At 39.0% G+C, this 21,285-nt stretch overlaps 1 protein-coding gene across 1 annotated transcript in view; it reads right to left on the reverse strand.

Annotated features, from left to right (window-relative positions):
• Window positions 1-21,285, reverse strand: part of wwk (white walker) — a 260,834-nt gene that overhangs the window by 227,599 nt on the left and 11,950 nt on the right. Inside the window, exon 2 of the mRNA XM_067147682.2 lies at window positions 10,364-10,449. Coding sequence (XP_067003783.2) covers window positions 10,364-10,449 — 86 coding nt within the window. The remainder of the gene's footprint in view (window positions 1-10,363; window positions 10,450-21,285) is intronic.

The following is a 21,285-nucleotide window of genomic DNA, read 5'->3' on the forward strand; positions in this document are numbered from 1 at the left end:
TAAAACTTGTCTCCTAAAACTGCTGAAATACGGTAACGGGTTATACTAGTCTCATATTCAGATGCCGCGGCCGCCTAGAACTTGCTACGTCGAGCAACACTCCGCTACTACGCCCATTGATGTGATGTTTATGAGATTCTGGTTTAACACTGCATCTTCGAGTAGGTCCCAATCACTATGGCAAAAGAAACTAACAGACTTTGTAAAGATGAACGTGCAGTGATTGATTGTTTATGATGTGTAATTATGTTTACATTAAGTTATTCTAGTAAAATATGACTAATAAAGTGCGAGTAAGTCTTCATTCTATAATATGTTCTTTCATTTCAATAAGGATAACTTTTTAATTTTTTTTTAATATTTCAGTTCGGAATAACCGGACTTTCGGATTAACGGGGTTCGGATTAACGGGACTCTAGTGTAAGCCTACCTAAAGTTAGGGTGCGGGGATTATTCGGCGGCGGGGATTATTCGTGTAAATACGGTATTTATTATTAAAAGAAAACTGAATTTAGAACTATACTTTACGTCACAATGAACTAGCAGTGCCGTACTTTAATTTAACACTAAAAATATACCCTGTGAGATTTGTTGTAACATATATAGAAAATCTATGTATATAAAATAAGAGTTTTGTCTGTACATCGCTGAGAATTTGAAAAGAATGGTATTTCTGTATTGGTCATGTCCATAGTAACAAGAAAATGCACTTTTTACTTTTCCATGATTTCTGTCTGTCTGTATGCATGTACACGCATCATGAAAAATGGCTGAAGGGAATTTAATGAAAATCGGTATTTGAAGTCGGGGGGAAGAGCCACTACAATATAGGCTATAAATCATTTTACTCATGCTGAGGGAAATGGTAGTTTAGGGGAAGGCCTAAAATTGAATTCTCAAACATTTATATTATTAGTGGTCCTATCGATAAATACTACATAACTAAAGTTATATAGAATTAAATTTCCGATCATTTATATCATACAATGTTACCGTACCGGCTTTGATAACACAGATATTCATGAATTTGTATTTTTGTTGCCGAGTCCATATCAATGCAGAGCTATGAGAAAACCGAAGTCGGTATATAGAGTCGTGGAATAAGAAACTACAGTCTAAGTTACAAACAATTTTATTCGCCCTGTATGAAATTGTAGTTTAGGGAAAGGCACCTACAATTTAATTTTTAAATACCTGTGTTATTGGTCCTATCAAAAAGTACTACATAACAAATGTTATAGCGAATTCAATTTCAGACCGTTTATGTTTTAATCAATTTTACCGTACCGACTATGATGAGAGTGGTATTTCAGAGTCGGAAGAAAACTAAATGTAAAGGTCTACAATATTGAAAGTGCATAACATTGATCAACAATAACATTACAATGACCATTGTTTGTGCTGATATTCTTCGTCTCTTATGCTGCCGCTCAACTCCGATAAATGGGATTACTGTTGCGTACCGAGTATAAGAGCCTGACTGAATATTAGCGGGAAATAGCTGGGGAGTTAGAAAACTTTCTTCTTTAGCATGTCATTAGAGTGGTTCATACATTTTCTGATACCGTACTGCTGGTACGTAACTCACTGGTTCATCATAGTATTCCAGCTATTCGATCCCTACTCTAATGCTCTGTTGTGAATGAGCAGTGTGCACTCTTAAGGCAGAGACTCACTTAGTAGCAGTGCTAGTAGTAGTAGTAGTAGTAGTAGTATGTCCTGGTCTAGAATTAGAATTTAGGCATATTCCAAATTATAGCACCGCAATTCACTAAATAACTCAATTCAACCCTGAAAAGTGCCGTTTGTTAAAAAGAGCTCCGGTTAAACATAGCTTCGATTGCAAAATAATATGCCAATTACAAGTTACAGTATGACTATTTCAAACCAACAAATCTCACTTATTAATATACAGAATAATTACAAACAAAATTCCTTTATCCTATGATTAAATGACATAATATGCATAATGCCTAATTATATTACAGTATAAATGATGAAAATCAGAATATAAAATCTAATGCATCGGGTCAATTAATGATCTTAATAATAATAATAAATGCTGAATGAAATCTCTAACCCTGTTGTAAGGTTACAAAAGGACGTTAATTTTTCTTCATACACCCCAGGGAGACGTTGTGAAATAGACGTACGTCTCCGAAGGCACAATCCCTTTCTCCGATAATAGTTTCGGATCCATCCGCGGCTTGCAGTAAAACCTTGTGTTTTGAGTTCTTTTGAGATCTCTAGTGCTTTCAATTGACATATTTCACTAGAACACCATATCCTAACTCACGTTTTTCTATCAGAAATTTGTGGAGTTGTTCTTCAATTTCCGGAAACACTGCACTCTGCCCGTGGAACGCTCTGCAATCGTTACTTTTTAGAGGTTTTTCCTTCTTCTTCATCTGCCAATCATGAATACACAATTCATCAATACCGTACTTTCTGCCAACAGCGTGATTTCCGTATATTTCAGCTTCGCTTAGAACTTTAAATTTGTCATGCACAGTAAATGACCGCAGACCTCATTTTGAATCCATCGCTTACTATCGAGACAGCACTTTCACGGGACAGATATGGAACTCGAATGTGAGCGAGGTAGACTTCCGTAACCAAACAGACTCGACTCTTGCAAAGTATGATATCCCGCGAGATCAACTATTCGCGCACCCAGCATGCCAGCAACACTTGTGAAACAAATGACGATCAAGCATCCACAGCAGAGGCTATCATATTTACCCCTATTCTTTGATTTACCGTATTTCATTACCTTACATATCGCATTTACATGCCACTGTAACTGTATTGAGAAAAAATCAATCTTGTTTCCTAGAACGCAACTAAAACACAATAAGAACTGAATGCCCATTTACATGTGGTACACTGAGCACTGTAACAGTATTCGAATCTATTTCAATACTCCCCGTAAACGTAGTAAATATGTATGAGAATGAACGACTTGAATATGGCCCGCACCCAAGATTTAGAACCAATATTTATGGGAAAAAAATAGGGGTGGTATTCGGGATTATACGGTAAATGCTTGTTATGAAAAAAGTAATCAAATGATAGAAGTTTGTTAAGTCATATTTATGCATAAATGGTCATTTCCATGTGATAAAAGCATATTTTAGATAGTAAATTGTCATATTTTCACTCCTTCAGGTAGTAAAGACAGTTTCTTATTTCCGTGTTCAATTAAGTTGTTGTATTTCTCAGAATTACACATCGCATTTTGTTTATTGGAAAATGGTAAGAACCTACCTTCCTCCCCTCTTTCTGTGGAATTCACAATATACACATTACCCTTACGCAACAGTGAGGAGGTAGCTAGCTACTTAAGCCTGTCTTTCATAATCTGGTGCGTCTCAGAGGTTACTGAATCTTGTTGAAGTCGGAAGTGTGTGTTCTGTGTAGTACAGTTCAGAAAAACTGCCTAAAGTGAAGCAAATATTTGGGTAAGATTACAACAGTTCGGGTCTCAATATGGTGAGAAAGTGTTCGTGAGTGATGGTAAAATACTGTGTTGTAAACTATGCGATGTAAGAGTAACTGCGGAGAAGTCACTTAACGTCCAGCAGCATGTGGCAACAGAAAAACTCAAACGTGGAGTACAATGAATCGAAATGGAAAGACACTACAGCAAATGCTCCTAGGAGAATATTGCCAATCTTATTCACCATTTTGTGAAGAACTTTGTACAGCCTTTCTTTGTGCTGATATTCCCTTAAATAAGCTGAATCATCCAAAATTTGGCAAATTCTTAGAAAAATACACCAGCAAATCTCTTCCCGATCCTTCCACTTTATCAGCCGAAGCTACGAAAAAACTATGCAAGAAATCAGACAACTGGTTGCAAATAAGAAAATATGGGTATCAATTGATGAAACTACAGACTCTATGGGAAGATATATTGTGAATGTCATTGTGGGGACTTTGGGAGAAGATGGTCCAGATGAAACATTTTTTTTTTTTTTTTTTTGCTAGTTGTTTTACGTCGCACCGACACAGATAGGTCTTACGGCGACGATGGGACAGGAAAGGGCTAGGAGTGGGAAGGAAGCGGCCGTGGCCTTAATTAATGTACAGCCCCAGCATTTGCCTGGTGTGAAAATGGGAAACCACGGAAAACCATTTTCAGGGCTGCCGACAGTGGGGTTCGAACCTACTATCTCCCGAATACTGGATACTAGCCGCACTTAAGCGACTGCAGCTATCGAGCTCGGTTATGAAACATTTCTAATAAACTGTGAACATTTAGAAAAAGTCAATTTTTCTACCATTAGTAAACTGTTTGACAGATCTATGTGTGCTGTATGGACTGAAGGCATTTGCCATGACAATGTACTGCTCTTCGTAATGGATGCTGCACCTTATATTGTGAAAGCTGCCAAATGACTAAACGCATTATATAGTAAAATGGTGCATGTGACTTGTTTAGCTCACGCCTTGCATAGAGTTGTAGAAGAGATTCATAATCAATTCAGTGAGGTTGATAACTTGATTGGGTGTGTCAAGAAGGTCTTCTTGATAGCCCCTTCACGTGTTGCATCATTTAAGTTGCTAGCTCCAGACAATCCCTTGCCGCCTTCTCCCATTTTGACAAGATGGGGATCCTGGATTGAAACCTGTAACTATTACTGCCAGAACTTCAACATTGTGAAAAGTATCATTGATTTATTTGATAGTAGTGGAGCCACTTCAATTGGACTAGCCCAGGAATTAATGTCTAATTCTGACATTTCAGATCAACTTTCATCCCTTTCGGTCACAAATTTTTTCTAATCGACCAAAAATTCTAAAATTTTGTACATTTACTAAATGAAACCTTGTGATTAATTATATCTGAGCTTGGAACACCTAGGTCAAGCAGTTTTAGAGATTTTTAATGTGCACTGTAATGTACATTGTGACTTGAAGGTTGCAGAGTACCAGACACAGTTAATATTATTTATACAGTTTTATTCAATCTATTCAAGTAAATAGTATGTAAATTAGGCATAAAATAAGTCCCAGAACAATATAACAAAGATTCTAAATAAGAATATACCAAAATAATATTACTAAAAATTTACCACAAAAGAAAAAAAGAAACAAAATTTCTGAAAAATGGCCAAGAAGTAACACAAAAGTTTGGTATTGGCAATTCAGAGCCTAGGATTGCCTTCTAGTTATCTGGACACACTAATTAATAGCACAGAAACAGTGCCTGAAGAATGAAAAGCTTTCTTCCTCTACAGATTTATGGAGTATGATAACTCTGGAAGCAACTGCATTCTCTCTTTATGCAAAGGTGAACTTGACATTTTAGGCATAAGAAGAGCGTTCTGTTGTTGCATTCTGAAGCCTTGCATCTTGATGCAAATTTTTTGTCATCAAACCCTGCCATGTGATTAATCAGTTCAAAACGTACTTCATTGATTGGATGCTGCTCAGCTTGCATGTGTCTCTTCAATTCTGGTAAATCACGTTCTACATTGGCACTTGGATGGCCCCTCTTTTTAGGCCACACTCTTTGAGAGAGGATCAAAGATTCACCGATGTGTTGCCTGAAGTGAACCAGGTCCAGAACATTCTTTCCTGGAACGCCAAGTACTTTGGCATCCCTTTTATACTCCAACCAGCTGTTGGTGCAAGCCATATCAATAGCATGGGTAATCATCCTAAGTGTCCACTTTCTTGTTCGTATGAAGGTCCTGTAAATGCTCATCAGGAAATTAAATTTATCAACTCCCCCCATGCTTTGATTGTATAGATGTATCACTTCTGGGATTGAAACATTTATGTACTGTTTTGTTTTATGATCCCACCTTTTGCAGGTACCCTCATGACCGATACTTACAAAATTGGACCCCATGCATACAGGTTTATTGTCGAACCACTTAGTTACAACAACGTCACCATTTGCAGTTACTGTTTGATCAGAGAACCCTCGGCCTTTCTGTTTACATTTCTTGTCTGATAAAAGAGGTGGACATTTGAAACAATTTATTCTTACTGTGCCTGCACAATAAATTTGTTTCCTTTGGAGCAACTGAAATAAATTGTATGAGGTAAAATAATTGTCACAGTACAGTTGGTGGTTTGGTTCATCAATGCTCTCAGACAAATGTGCCACTACAGCAGATCCATAATTCCAATCCTTGAATTGTTTTTGAATTTCAGTTGTAGAACTCTGATAAAATAAGAAATCATACATAATTCCACTTTCACCACATAAAACAAAGTTTTTTTTATTCCCCATGGTGTGGGCTTGTTCCTTATATACTGTTTAACATTTAACTGGCCTCTAAATGGGATGATCTGTTCATCAATGCAGAGTTTAATTTCTAAGGGAATTGTCAAACACTCTGACCTAATTGCATCATAAAGGGACCAGACTTTCCAAAACCTATCACAGTCATTTGCATGTTCTAGCTGTGTGTCCACAAAATATAGGTTGTGCCGCAATTTGAAAAATCCACTTAGGGCCATATTCTCATAAATTAAAGGTATACCCAGCTTTCCATTCCAATACATTCTAATTCTAGGATAGTTCATGTTACCCATAACAATGTGTAATCCCACAAAAGTTTGAATTTCTTCAGGATTTGTTGGTGAAAAGTGTGTATTGTTTTGCATTGAATATAGGTTTGTCATTTGAGATCCAGTTTCAAACATATTGCCAGGTATATACATGTTAAAATATTCCACTGCAGAGGGAAGACTATTGATATCACTGAGCAAGGGTATATACCGCTGAACTGGAGGAGTTTCAAACACAGAATTCTCAATCCAATTTATGTCTTCTTTCTTTGTCAAATTGTATATATCAAGACCTGTCTCTGATGTTCGTGGTGTGCCTTCTTGTTCGTGTACTGTACTGATGTACCTTGACTTTGAATGACGGATAAATCAACAGGAAGAGAGTAACAGAAATTAATATGTTGAGATGGTTGTGATGAGTAACCAAATTAGACTGTGTCCAAAATGAACACATCACACGGACAATGGAAGTTGCAGAAATAGCAGGAAAAATTTAAGAGACACATTTGCCACGATTTTGCCATGTCACGAGAAGAGAGAAGGATTGTGTGGGTAAGAGGGTAATGAAACTGGATATCAAGGGTAAAGGAAAGAAAGGAAGACCCAGAAGAAGAGCAGTGGGCATTGAATAGAAAGAAAAGGGAGGAAGCTCATTAAACACGACAACTTTGCATTAGGAAAGGAAAAGCTGGAAGAAGATAGCTCTGAAACAGACATTCAAAATAATACACAATGCAAAATTTTACAAGTTTAGTAAAAAAGGGGTTCCATTTAAAACATTAATGACTACTACTATCATTTATAAAACTTTACTTGTATGAAACAGTTTTCAATCTTTACAGAAAAATAATTAAAGACCCAGAGAAAAAAAAAAAAGCATGGTGATATTTTAAAGAGTATTTCTAAATTTTATGATATATTATATAAGAAGGAAAGAGAAATTATACCACTTTTGTCCACACGATCACACCTGTTTTGTTTATATGTGACCAATTGTGCAGAAAGGGACCTAAATTACAAGTTAAAATCTTCATAATTTGTCCGTATTGACAATGCAATACTCTAAAATAAAAAAACCTGAGGATTTCCACCTTTTCAAAAAAATTCTAATCACACTTTGCAATTAAATTACATAATAAAAAAATTGGCAGTACACGTTTCGTCCCATGAGAGACATCTTCAGCTGCTTGTTAATACACCCCCCCCCCCCCCCAATGGCGCAAATTCCCCGAAGGGTCATGGCCTACCAAGTGACTGCTGCTCAACCTGAAAATTACGGGGTGTCGTGTGGTCAGCACGACGAATCCTCTCGGCCATTATTCTTGGCTTCCTAGACAGGGGCCGCCATCTCACCATCAGATAACCTATCAATTGTAATCACGTAGGCTGAGTGGTCCTTGAACCAGCCTGCAGATACAGGTAAAAATCGCTGACCTGGCCAGGAATCGAACACGGGGCGTCCGGATAAGAGGCAGGCATGCTATCCCTACACCACGGGGCCGGTTGCTTAGATTTAAATTGGACATAGATAGAAAACACAGAACAGTGAAAAACATGTAAGTTTCCTAAAACATAACAAGAATGCACTGAGTACACTAGAATCAAATTGGTGCTTAGAACTAATGATCAGAGTCTTGAGGACAGAAAAAACACACCATTCGTTTTGTCATGTTCCATCAAAAAATAAATATTAGACTACACTTTAAAAATCTGTCCTTGAAGTAGAATTGTCCTTATAAAATGGTTATTTATATGAACCCATTATCCATAATACTCTTGCAGACAATACAAACATATCAGCAGCTTTTACTAATTTTTCTTACCAAGTGTATAAAGTTTTCATGACGTTGAGTGACGAAGACTCGAACCACTGTGTGACTTACTTTGTTAAGAACACCCATAGGTAGCACATGAAGTCAAAACATAGACATGCAATTTTTACACGACAGACGCTTTTGTTAAGCTCTGCTGTAAAATTTCCACCGCCAACTTTGGGTCTCTTTCCACGCAATGGGTCATATATAGAGAAGTATTTAAAAATTTGATCTTCAAAGGGCGCCATACGATTCTAAAAATTTACGAACTCCAGCACAGCATTATCTAACTTCACTTTTCGCCATTTCCCACTTTGCTTATTAACCCCTCAGCGCCGACCTCTATACGTGGTATAGACCCTGTTTTCTTCCGTAGCCGCCGACCTCTATACGTGGTATAGACCCATACATGGTTTCACATTTACGGCTATAACGCGAAGAGTTTTGGAGTTACTGATATGCAAATTATTTTGTTTCCAAGAAGACATTTTCGGCTTTATCGGTGTTGTAAATAAGAAGTGAAAAATCGTTATAATGTAGTTGTTTTTGCAAGGATAATTATTTGTCAAATAAGTCTGAGCACTAATCTCTTGTTTTTTTTTTTTAAAGTCCGTTTGCTTCATTTTTTCCCACTGAATAAAATAAAGAAATGATGATCTGAGAAGTTTGTCTTTTCGTGTGATGTTCTTTGCTCTATTTGTACATTGGGAGTGCGATTTATTTATTATATTTTTCTTTATTTTTCAGCTTGTAATATTTTCGTAATTCTCCACGAGCGCTCTGTGTAGGCATCAGTTAGTGCTGCTTTCTGTCATACGATACGAGAACCAGTTGTTCATGGTATATATCTCGTTTGAAAGATGTTGTCTCGACCTTTTATCTGAAATATGTATCGAGTTGGTTTGTTTCGTCATAAATGTTATTCCCCTCATTCAGTTTCGTCCTGTTGCTTTCGGTCTCGCTGCAGCTTCATCAGTCCGTGTGACGCACGGCGCTCAGCTGTGGTATGACTGACAGTAACGTGCTTGAAATATTGTATAATTCAGATGAAAGTTTAGTCGGAAGTAGTAGTGATAGTATAAGCAGCAGTGATAATGAAATAGATTATGTACCAGTGGTAAATGATGAGAGTGACGATGAGGAGGAAACAGTACTTGAAAATTTCGTGTAAGAGACTATAGATAATTATACAGGTCAAACAGAAGTTTTCAACGGTGAATACTGATTGCTAAATTCTCTAATAATACTCACACAGGTCACAGAGACAAATATTGAGCAATTACCTTATCGGGTTCAGCTGGTGAAAGGTTTGTTTACAAAATACGCTCGCTCGGGAGGGGAACGAAATATTTAAGGCCGGCGCGCATCAGATAATACAGTTCCAAGGTTGGAGGAAAGATATTTTATCAGGAAATTGCACCCAAGAGTTGGAAATCCAAACCTCAGAGACATTGTATCCTGTGTTCAAAACACGGCGAAAAGAAGACGTCAGTGTACTGCTGCCAGGAGTGTGACTTGAGTCCCTGTCTCAAAGAGTGCTTCGAACTCTATCACACGGAACTAAATTACTAAGGAAATGTGAAACAATTATGTAATTATCTGCATGTACATAGTTCTGTCATAAAGAATTCCAAATTTCGTGAAAATCGGGCTACTCTTATACCTGCAGTAACGCTTTAAGTGAATCGATGTATTTCAGTCGCGCGTACTTGAAATCTCATCCGGCCGCGGGGTAGGAAGCTATTTAAATGGCTGCGACGCTGAGGGGTTAATATTAGACAACTAGTTTATTAACATCACATTTTAGTCGCGTATAAAGAGAAAAATAGGCAATGGACATGGCAAGACGTATGCAAAAGATGTAGCTTTCATAGAGATGAAAACAGGAACACAGAGAGTGTGTGTGGAAATACACATCAAATTAAATAGAATGCTCATGATAATATTCCTAGAATAATTGAGAACGGACAATTCTTTATATACGAACAGCAAAAATTTAAAAAACTACAAGAACAACTTACCTGAGTAGGTATGGTTTGTATCCACAAACGACGAGGTGTCATCAAATGACCGGTACATGGAATTTTTCTGCGTAGCATTAAAGATGCTGCAAAACATAAATAAATATTAATTAGTTTTAATGCATATGACTGATTAAAGTGTAAAAATAAATAAATAAATCAGTGCAAAACACACACAGTAGTTAAGGCAAGATATATTACACAAAATAATTTAAGGTTATTATAAACAAAAATATGAAATAAATTTCAACTCTATGTCACTGAAAACCAACTTGATTGCCTTGGTGCTTAAGAATACTGTAAGTTTATTTTACAAGTCATTTTACTACATGTGCTTGACATCATGTGACAGCTAGGAGATCTTTTCAGATATACTGGCTGCCAGAATATTGTTGCCCGCTTACAACCGTCCAGGAGTACATTAAGGTTATACATCACATCGTCGGCAGCTTACTTGGGTAGATGGGCTGATTTCTTGATTCCATCAGAGTAGATGGCATGAGGGGACATTCTGATTTGAAATTATGTTTTCTTGTCACTGTATTATATTCAATTGTATATATGTACATTTTATGCCACATGCTAAATAAATAAATAAATAAATAAATAAATAAATAAATAAATAAATAAATAAATAATAACTACATGTGCTAATAATCAGAAAGCTAGACAACTCTCCTGCATGAGAGCAAACAGAGAGTCATTTGGTATATCTTAATCACAAACTCGAGGTAACCGACATCAAGAAGAACACACTGGATGAAGCTGTGTATTCATGCAGTCTTAGTGTTGAAACACCGCATCCCATGAGATCTCCGAAGTTAAGCAACATCGGGAGTTGTCAAATTTGGACAGGTTGTCACACACTGTTGGTGGGAGGTAAGGGAATTGAGGAGCGGAAAGGAACTGGCCATCCTACGATATGTAAACTCCGGCTCAGACACACCTCTGCGGACGTTCGGACCTGCCTTCGGGCAGAATACACCCTTACCTTACAGTAAAAGTTGTGGAATGGTAATGGACGAGGATAGTTTATCTAAGAGAAAGTAAGGAAGATTGTAGTTTTACATGACTGTTGATATCAGAGCATAGCCACAGGAGCTCCAGGTTTATGCAGAAACCAAACTATAGAGAAGTGACTTTCCATTTCCAAAAACCTACATGAATATACCAGGATTTGAGTCTTGGCCACTGTGGCTATCACATCCCACTTACCTAAGCGACTTGGACTTGTTCATTAGAGGTTAAGAGAAATAGATGCCAGCCTAGGAAACAATGGTTAGTCGTTATTTACAATTATACGGGGCATAGAAGCAAAAGACCCAAATGATAGCTGGAAATAGAGAATCATGGACGCATGTAGTTCCCTCACAGAAGTTTACAGACAAAACTTTGAGATTACAGTTTATAACGAAAATGTATGATTTTACTCAGGAACATGCTTCAATGACTGAAGAAATGGTATTGTGATTACCTTACAGTAAACTTCAGTATTTATAATTGAAAAAGACATAGCATTCAATCTAAACCAACATTCACGAGATATTTTATTTGGTGTAGGAAACACTCAAAAAAGAACAAAAACATAAACTGCAGCGAGATGAAGTAATATGCAAAGAATCATTACTAGGTAACAAAACTCTGAACAAATCCCTGAAGAGGAGGAGAACAAAACTGTCTGGTATCAACAAATCAACAAACATAATACAGTAATAATGTTGGCGCTTAATCCAGAATGTTGTGTGAAGTCAAATGGGGTCACGACGCTCGGCAATGAGTTACACGACTTATGATGATGATTTATTTTTCCATGTTTTAGAGATGCCCAGCTGCCAGAATTTTGTCCAGCAGTTCTTCTGCATGGTGGTAAATCTACCAATACAAGAATGGCATATTTGAGCACCTTCAAACTCCACTGGACTGTGCAGGTATTTTGGCAATGTGGGTCCAGAAGGTGAGCTTTCTACCAACAGAACCACTCAGCCTGGCTATTAACTAACAAGGATTTAGATAACTACTGTTAGGATTTCACGGTAACTTTAACCAGAATTTATTGGTAGAATTAGAAGGAAAGGTGGAACAGAACAAAAATTAAGTGGGAGTATATAGTGATATGGTTCACGGTGTGGGTTTCTGTAGTTACGTCCTAGTTCATGAACCATGGGCAACGGCTGAGTGGCCAAGTATGGGGTCCTGAGAATCGGGATACCAGTTGCTATGGAATGGGATTGGGCACTAGGACATATTCTGAGTCATGGCCCTCCTTGTGCTCAGGCGGCTAGGACTGTACAATCAACCGGTGGTAAATAACCCTTTAAGGAGAGATCCTCACTTGGACTATGTGTAAGTAGGGTAGCATCCTGTTTCATGAATTTACCGAGCTGAGAACATTTTAAGCAAGCCTCGGACCTATGGGAGTAATGGAGTCCCACTCCCATTTGACAGGCGAGGGAATCCTTGGAAACAACTTGGCGAACGAAATGGAATTCGATGGGGAGCTATCAATATTAATGGGGCTTATGGAACAAAGACAGTAGAACTGGCTGAGTGAGCAAAGAGGATGCATCTGGATGTGCTAGGAGTAAGTGATATTCGGGTAAGGGAAGATAACGTGGAAGAGATAGGAGATTATAAAGTGTACTTGACGGGTGTTAGAAAGGGAAGGGCAGAGTATGGGGTAGGGCTGTTTATCAGGAATACCATTGGACGCAACATAGTTTCTGTTAGGCACGTAAACGAGCGAATGATGTGGGTAGATTTGGCAATTGGATAAATTAAGACGAGACTTGTCTCAGTGTATTCACCATGTGAGGGTGCAGATGAGGATGAAGTTGACAAGTTTTATGAAGCATTGAGTGACATCGTAGTCAGGGTCAACAGCAAGGACAGAATAGTGCTAATGGGCGATTTCAATGCAAGAGCTGGAAATAGAACTGAAGGATACAAAAGGGTGGATGGTAAATGTGGGGAAAATAAGCTAATGGGAATGGGAAGCGTTTGCTGGACATCTGTGCTAGTATGGGTTTAGCAGTTACGAATACATTCTTCAAGCATAAGGCTATTCACCACTACAAATGGGAGGCTAGGGGTAACAGATCCATAATAGACTATATCTTAACCGACTTTGAATTCAGGAAATCTGTTAAGAATGAACAAGTTTTCTGGGGATTTTCTGATGATACAGACCAGTGAACTAAGTATCTCCAGACCTGGAGTACAGAAAGTGAAATCTGTATGTACACGAATAAGGGTAGAAAATCTCCAGGACAAGGAAATTAGACGGAAGTACATGGATATAATTAGTGACAAGTTTCGAACAGTAGACAGTACGCAGATTCAGGATATATAAAGAGAATGGGTGGCATACAGGCATGCTGTAGTAGAAACAGCAAGGGAATGCCTAGGAACAACTGATTGTAAGTAAAGATGGGAAAAGACAAACATCTTGGTGGAATGATGAAGTAAGAGCAGCTTGTAAACGTAAAAAGAATGCTTATCAGAAATGGCTCCAAACAAGGGCCGAGGCAGACAGGGATTTGTAAGTACAGTAGATGAAAGAAACAGAGCGAAACAAATAGTTGTCGAATCCAAAAAGAAGTCGTGGGATCATTTTGGTAATAACCTGGAAAGGCTAGGTCAAGCAGCAGGGAAACCTTTCTGGACAGTAATAAAGAATCTTAGGAAGAGAGAGAAAAAGGAAATGAACAGTGTTTTGAGTAATTCAGGTGAACTCATAATAGATCCCAGGGAATCACTGGAGAGGTGAGGGAATATTTTTAACATCCTCTCAACATAAAAGGAAATATTCCTGGTGGTGTTGTGAACAGCCAAGCTCATGGGGAGGAGGAAATGTTGTTGGTGAAATTATGCTTGAGGAAGTGGAAAAGATGGTAAATAAACTCCATTGTCATAAAACAGCAGGAATAGATGAAATGGCTTCATAGAGTAGCACGATTAGCATGGAGTGTTAGTAAGGTACCTTGAGATTGGACAAAAGCAGTAATTGCACCTATCTATAAGCAAGGGAACAGGAAGGATTGCAACAACTATCGAGGTATCTCATTGATTAGTATACCAGGCAAAGTATTCACTGGCATCTTGGAAGGGAGTGTAAGGTCAATCGTTGAGAGGAAGTTGTAATAGGCAGTTGTGTTTTTCGTAAATCTAGAGAAAGCATATGACAGGGTACTGAGGGGAAAGATGTTCACCATACTGGAGGAGTATGGAATTAAAGGTTATTAAAATCAAAGGAATTTATGTTGACAATTGGGCTTCAGTGAGAATTGATGGTAGAATGAGTTCTTGGTTCAGGTACTTACAGGCGTTAGACAAGGCTGTAACCTTTCACCTTTGCTGTTTGTAGTTTAAATGGATCATCTGTTGAAAGGTATAAAATGGCAGGGAGGGATTCAGTTAGGTGGAAATTTAGTAAGCAGTCTGGCCTATGCTGACGACTTGGTCTTAATGGCAGATTGTGCCGAAAGCCAGCAGTCTAATATCTTGGAACTTGAAAATAGGTGCAATGAGTATGGTATAAAAATTAGCCTTTCGAAGACTAAATTGTGTCAGTAGGTAAGAAATTCAACAGAACTGAATGTCCTCAACAGAATTGAATGTCAGATTGGTGATACAAAGCTAGAACAGGTAGATAATTTCAAGTATTTAGGTTGTGTGTTCTCCCAGGATGGTAATATAGTAAGTGAGATTGAATCAAGGTGTAGTATAGCTAATGCAGTTAGCTCGCAGTTGCGATCAACAGTATTCTGTAAGAAGGAAGTCAGCTCCGAGAGGAAATTATCTTTATATCGGTCTGTTTTTAGACCAACTTTGCTTTATGGCAGCGAAAGCTGGGTGGACTCAGGATATCTTATTCATAAGTTAGAAGTAACAGACATGAATGTAGCAAGAGAATGATCGCTGGTACAAACATGTGGGAACAATGGCAGGAGGATACTCGGAATGAGGAGATAAAGGCTAATTTAGGAATACTCGATGGATGAAGCTGTACGCATAAACTGGACTCAGTGGTGGGGTCATGTGAGGCGAATGGAGGAGGATAGGTTACCCAGGAGAATAATGGACTCTGTTATGAAGGGTAAGAGAAGTGGAGGGAGACCAAGACGACGATGGTTAGAATCAGTTTTTAACGATCTAAAGATAAGAGGTATAGAACTAAATGAGGCCACAGCACGAGTTGCAAATAGAAGATTGTGGCGATGTTTAGTAAATTCACAGAGGCTTACAGACTGAACGCCGAACGGCATAACAGCCTATAATGATAATGTATGTATGTATGCATGTATATAGTGATTCAGGAAATGTCAAACATAGCCTGGAGAAGCAAGAAATTAAGGAATGAGAATACGAATTTGGTAGGCAACAGGATTTTTAGCACATTCATTACATAATATTAAATGTACGAGAAATGAAAATGTTCCTGTATGTACCATGCATACAGAAGGAGACAATTAATTTAACATTCATCACCAAGGACACGTTAAGTGTATGATAAACTGAGATTTTAGCTTTGCTAAGGTCATCATGATCCATACAGATTCACCACTAAACAGCAACTAATGACCACAATTAGGACTGCACACAGCTTTCATATTGAAAGACTTCTAAAGCCAGTTTGGGTATTTGGAAAAGTAGATAATGCTTGGCAATGTCTCTAATTTATCTACTATATACATTAAAAAATTAAGTTTAATCATTGATATAGGCAATTATTGCATACAGTGTATAGTCCCTACCATGTAAGCTTATACACTTAGCGTACAAACTTACTCTTTCTCCCAAATTAATTCTGAAAGTAGTGATTTATAGTTTTTTTTCTAACTGTTGGGTTCGATTCAGTGTCGCTAACCATACAGTTTAGGGGCCCTACTTGCCGATATGTCTTACAGTCACTGTTAATCTTGCAGGTTGGCACTACACTAAGCAATCATGATTTTTTCATGAATTGCAAGATTCAACAGTACTGCCGTATTATGAAAATCACTAGGGTTACATTTGCAGGTATAAGTATTTTTTTTTTTTCTGTAGGATTGTAAATCTGTTTTGATAATACCAGGTAAGAAGAATTATGGCATGTTTGAATAATGCATTTGGTGTTAAATGACAAATGCAAAATTTTATTAATATGGTCTTATTTCAACCAATTTGTATGTATAAGAAGCAAGAAAAATCTGGAAGAACTTCTCCGAAAAGGAAAGCAACGTTACCTCCTCTATCAGGATCAATTGAGTCGAAATGGAAGGAAAGTTCATTATCAAGCTAACCTAGTCTTGTTACGACTTTTGTACGGTTTGCAGAGTTAGCTGTTGTGTACTTTATTGACATATACATGTAATATATTTGCTTGTGTATATTTTTACAGCAGGTTTCACTTCAGTCCAACAGGTAAAAGCAAATTTCAAGAAGGGAGCTGAATATTTACACACTATATAACATTAAATTGAGTAACATTGTGTGTGTGTGTGTGTGTGTATTTGTGTGTGTGTGTGTGTGTGAGAGAGAGAGAGAGAGAGAGAGTTTATTTCCTTAATTCCTCAATGAGCTAGGAAACAGACTTAATTATGAATATCTTGACTGATCATTTACTTGGGTAAGGAACCTCCATTATTGTTACAATGAGGTTAGTTTTTTTATGGTTATGTCTCGTGATATCTAACTAGTCAAGTTGGCAGCAGTGTACAGCCTTTCCAAAAACAAAAAGACAATAGGGTATAAAAATGTACAGCCTTACATGCCAAGAACTATACTTTATTTACACTGACTGACAGTGACAATGCAACACCAAGGAGGAGTGGTTCGAAAGGGATGAAAGTTGGGGAAAAAACAGAGACGGCACGGATGAATAATTGATGTTTATTTCAAACCGATATGCAGGTTACACAATGCGCACGGCATCGACTCAGTAGGATGTAGGACCACCGCGAGCGGCGATGCACGCAGAAACACGTCGAGGTACAGAGTCAATAAGAGTGCGGATGGTGTCCTGAGGGATGGTTCTCCATTCTCTGTCAACCATTTGCCACAGTTGGTCGTCCGTACGAGGCTGGGGCAGAGTTTCCAAACGGCGTCCAATGAGATCCCACACGTGTTCGATTGGTGAGAGATCCGGAGAGTACGCTGGCCACGGAAGCATCTGTACACCTCGTAGAGCCTGTTGGGAGATGCGAGCAGTGTGTGGGCGGGCATTATCCTGCTGAAACAGAGCATTGGGCAGCCCCTGAAGGTACGGGAGTGCCACCGGCCGCAGCACATGCTGCACGTAGCGGTGGGCATTTAACGTGCCTTGAATACACACTAGAGGTGACGTGGAATCATACGCAATAGCGCCCCAAACCATGATGCCGCGTTGTCTAGCGGTAGGGCGCTCCACAGTTACTGCCGGATTTGACCTTTCTCCACGCCGACGCCACACCGCCACACTCGTCTGCGGTGACTATCACTGACAGAACAGAAGCGTGACGCATCGGAGAACACGACGTTCCGCCATTCCCTCATCCAAGTCGCTCTAGCCCGGCACCATGCCAGGCGTGCACGTCTATGGTGTGGAGTCAATGGTAGTCTTCTGAGCGGACGCCGGGAGTGCAGGCCTCCTTCAACCAATCGACGGGAAATTGTTCTGGTCGATATTGGAACAGCCAGGGTGTCTTGCACATGCTGAAGAATGGGGGTTGACGTGGCGTGCGGGGCTGCCACCGCTTGGCGGCGGATGCGCCGATCCTCGCGTGCTGACGTCACTCGGGCTGCGCCTGGACCCCTCGCACGTGCCACATGTCCCTGCGCCAACCATCTTCGCCACAGGCGCTGCACCGTGGACACATCCCTATGGGTATCGGCTGCGATTTGACGAAGCGACCAACCTGCCCTTCTCAGCCCGGTCACCATACCCCTCGTAAAGTCGTCTGTCTGCTGGAAATGCCTCCGTTGACGGCGGCCTGGCATTCTTAGCTATACACGTGTCCCGTGGCACACGACAACACGTTCTACAATGACTGTCGGCTGAGAAATCACGGTACAAAGTGGGCCATTCGCCAACGCCGTGTCCCATTTATCGTTCGCTACGTGCGCAGCACAGCGGCGCATTTCACATCATGAGCATACCTCAGTGACGTCAGTCTACCCTGCAATTGGCATAAAGTTCTGACCACTCCTTCTTGGTGTTGCATTTGCTCTGTCAGTCAGTGTATCATGTGCGACTATGGGCAAAGATGATAAATCTTTGTTTATATTTACACATCTCAAATTATTTACAGTATTTTACTGAGAGAATCACTGGTACCTGTAAGAGACCAATAACAACCAATAAACATTTTTTTAATTTTTTTGCTAGCAGTTTGTCTCACTAACACATGGATGGAAAAGGGCTAGGATTGAGAAAACCATCTTCAGGGCTGCCGACAGTGGGATTCAAATCTAGCATCTCCCGAATGCAAGCTCACAGTTACGCGACTTTAACTGCACGGCCAACTCGCTCGGTAACCTATAAACTAATCTATTCACATGTGCTCCTTTTAATGCTGCTACTCCTCAAGATTCTAAGTTTTGCGGATGTTGCACGAGCAAATGAGTAACAGGTTTACAGCCCTGGCAACTCTTTCAACAAATCACGCAATGTTCAAATTCAGAATTCTGATCTACACTGCTAATGAATGTGGAAACGGGTATTTTGCATTTATGCACTCCTAATTACCAACAGACTGCATCAGAATTAGATCCTGTAATTTTGAGCCCATAAGAAAGTCCCTTACCCTCAACGTGAGTGCAGAACACTGGACGACTCTAGCTATAGGTCCCTCCGTTATGCAAAATGAATGGAAATCAGCTGAAAAGCGAGTGACCTCATGAGCAGAAGTGTCGAGTGGTTTGAACACTGCCATATGCAATCTAACATGGGTGTAATGCAAGTGAATTAACACATTTTATTTACTGTTTGAATTTCTTTACATTTTCTAATTTTTTTTACAAAGTACCAAATTTCAGTTCATGTGAAATTTACTCAGTAATTTCAAATTCATGTTTAAAAAAAAAATTATGTTTCAAGGAATCCAAAATACATTAGCCCTGAAGGAATCTTTCGATGTGTATATGAACTGTCAGAAGAAGAGGTTGATGTGGATTATTTCAGTGACAAGGAGGACATCGATTTTTACCGTGAAGAAATCAAAGAATACAATCACAACAGCAACTTCAACCTATTTATGGTAAGTGACGGAGAACCGGAAGAAGATATCCGTGAGGATTCAAGATTCTTTATTGACAAGGATGGTCTAACTTTAAGGAACAGCAAACCTTTGGTTCTGAAATCTAAAATAAAACAGAAAAACATTGTCAAAACTTTGGATCTGCATGCAAAAAGCATAAAATAATGGATACTTTTTTGGAAATTATTAATTTTGACATGGTTAATAATACTGTCAGTTATACAAACATCTACATTGCCAAGAAAAAAATTGGAAAATCACCATGGGCAGGACAGAGACTTCAAGGAAACTTCATGATCAAACAAATGTTCACGAAACAGATCGGGGAAAACATAGCTGCAGTCCACGTTAGTTATAAAGTTGCACATTTATTAGCTGTGAAAGGAAAATTTTTCTGATGGGGAGTTTGTGAAGAACTAAGGATGATATCAATGTTATCACAAGAAAGGTGCATAACTGTGAGAGTATCATTTGTTACGTTGAAGCCAGCAGAAGGGGGCGTTTACCAAGATGTCTAAGCTGTCAACCAGACATTTAAATGCCATGCCAGTCCTTTAAAAATGGCAGAATCAAAAAAAAAAATAGCACCACCAAACAATCACAGCAGTCTGGGGTACATTAGTATGGAAAAATTGATCATTTTTACAATTTTCACTAAAAACTCAGCCCCAACCTCCCTACTTTCTGTAATAGAAGAAATGTGTCCTGAAAAGAAACAACTGATAAATTCGGTCAACTTATTGCAGAGCACAAATGACGAAAAGAACTGGAGAACTTTGGGCTATTTGTGCTCACAACTGCACGAACTATCAAAATAATTAGAGTGCTTTCTGTTGGCTTTGGATGAAAATAATGACGTCCGTAATACAGCACAACTTTATTTGTGGCATTGGCAAAGTGTGTGAAATAACTAAAGAGCTGGCACCTTTAAAAAGCATCCGTGAAACTACAAAACGCAAGGATTTTGTTTCTCCATCTGAGTGAAACACTGAAGGATCTTGATTAGAATGGGACGGATTGACAGCTATAACAACACATCGAGCAAGAAATATCAGTGGTACAAAAACTGGATTCAATGGAAGAATAAGAAATTAATTTACTAACAGAACTACTGACCTGCCTCTTGAATTACATTGCATTATTCATCAACAAGTGCTATGTGAAAACGTATTAAATCTACAAGATATGATGAATAGGGAGTGGATTTTATATGCTAAAAACGTGAAAAATATTTATTTTTATGTGCTAAAAGACCTAAAAATATATGATAAAAAGTTCAAAATATTCTGCTTTAAATACCACAGAACCACTCGCGCTCAAGAGGTAAATGCTGTAAGTATAAAGTTTTGTATTAAAATATGGTGCTAGTCGGTGGATGCAGAGTAGGTCTCGGCCCACAAGTGGCCATGACTGGTCCGTGGTCCAACAGCTCTGCACTCTAACCGGTCAACTGAGCAGAGGAGGAGTGGCCACAGCTCTACACCTCTGCAATCGGAAGACTCGCCCCAACCGCTGGCTGGCCTGAGAATGGTTTTCCGTGGTTTTTTTCCATTCTCCTGCACTAAGGCGAATGCCGAGACAGTTCCTAGTATAGGCCACGGCCGAAAAACCCCTCACCTTTCCGTGCATCTCCTTCACCGTAACAAATCTCCCGGCCTGAGAGATGGCATTACCGCCTAAGAGCCCCCACCCCCCCTTCAGGAGAGG

The sequence above is a fragment of the Anabrus simplex genome, chromosome 5 (genome assembly GCF_040414725.1).
Source record: "Anabrus simplex isolate iqAnaSimp1 chromosome 5, ASM4041472v1, whole genome shotgun sequence".
Taxonomy (NCBI): Eukaryota; Metazoa; Arthropoda; class Insecta; order Orthoptera; family Tettigoniidae; genus Anabrus; species Anabrus simplex.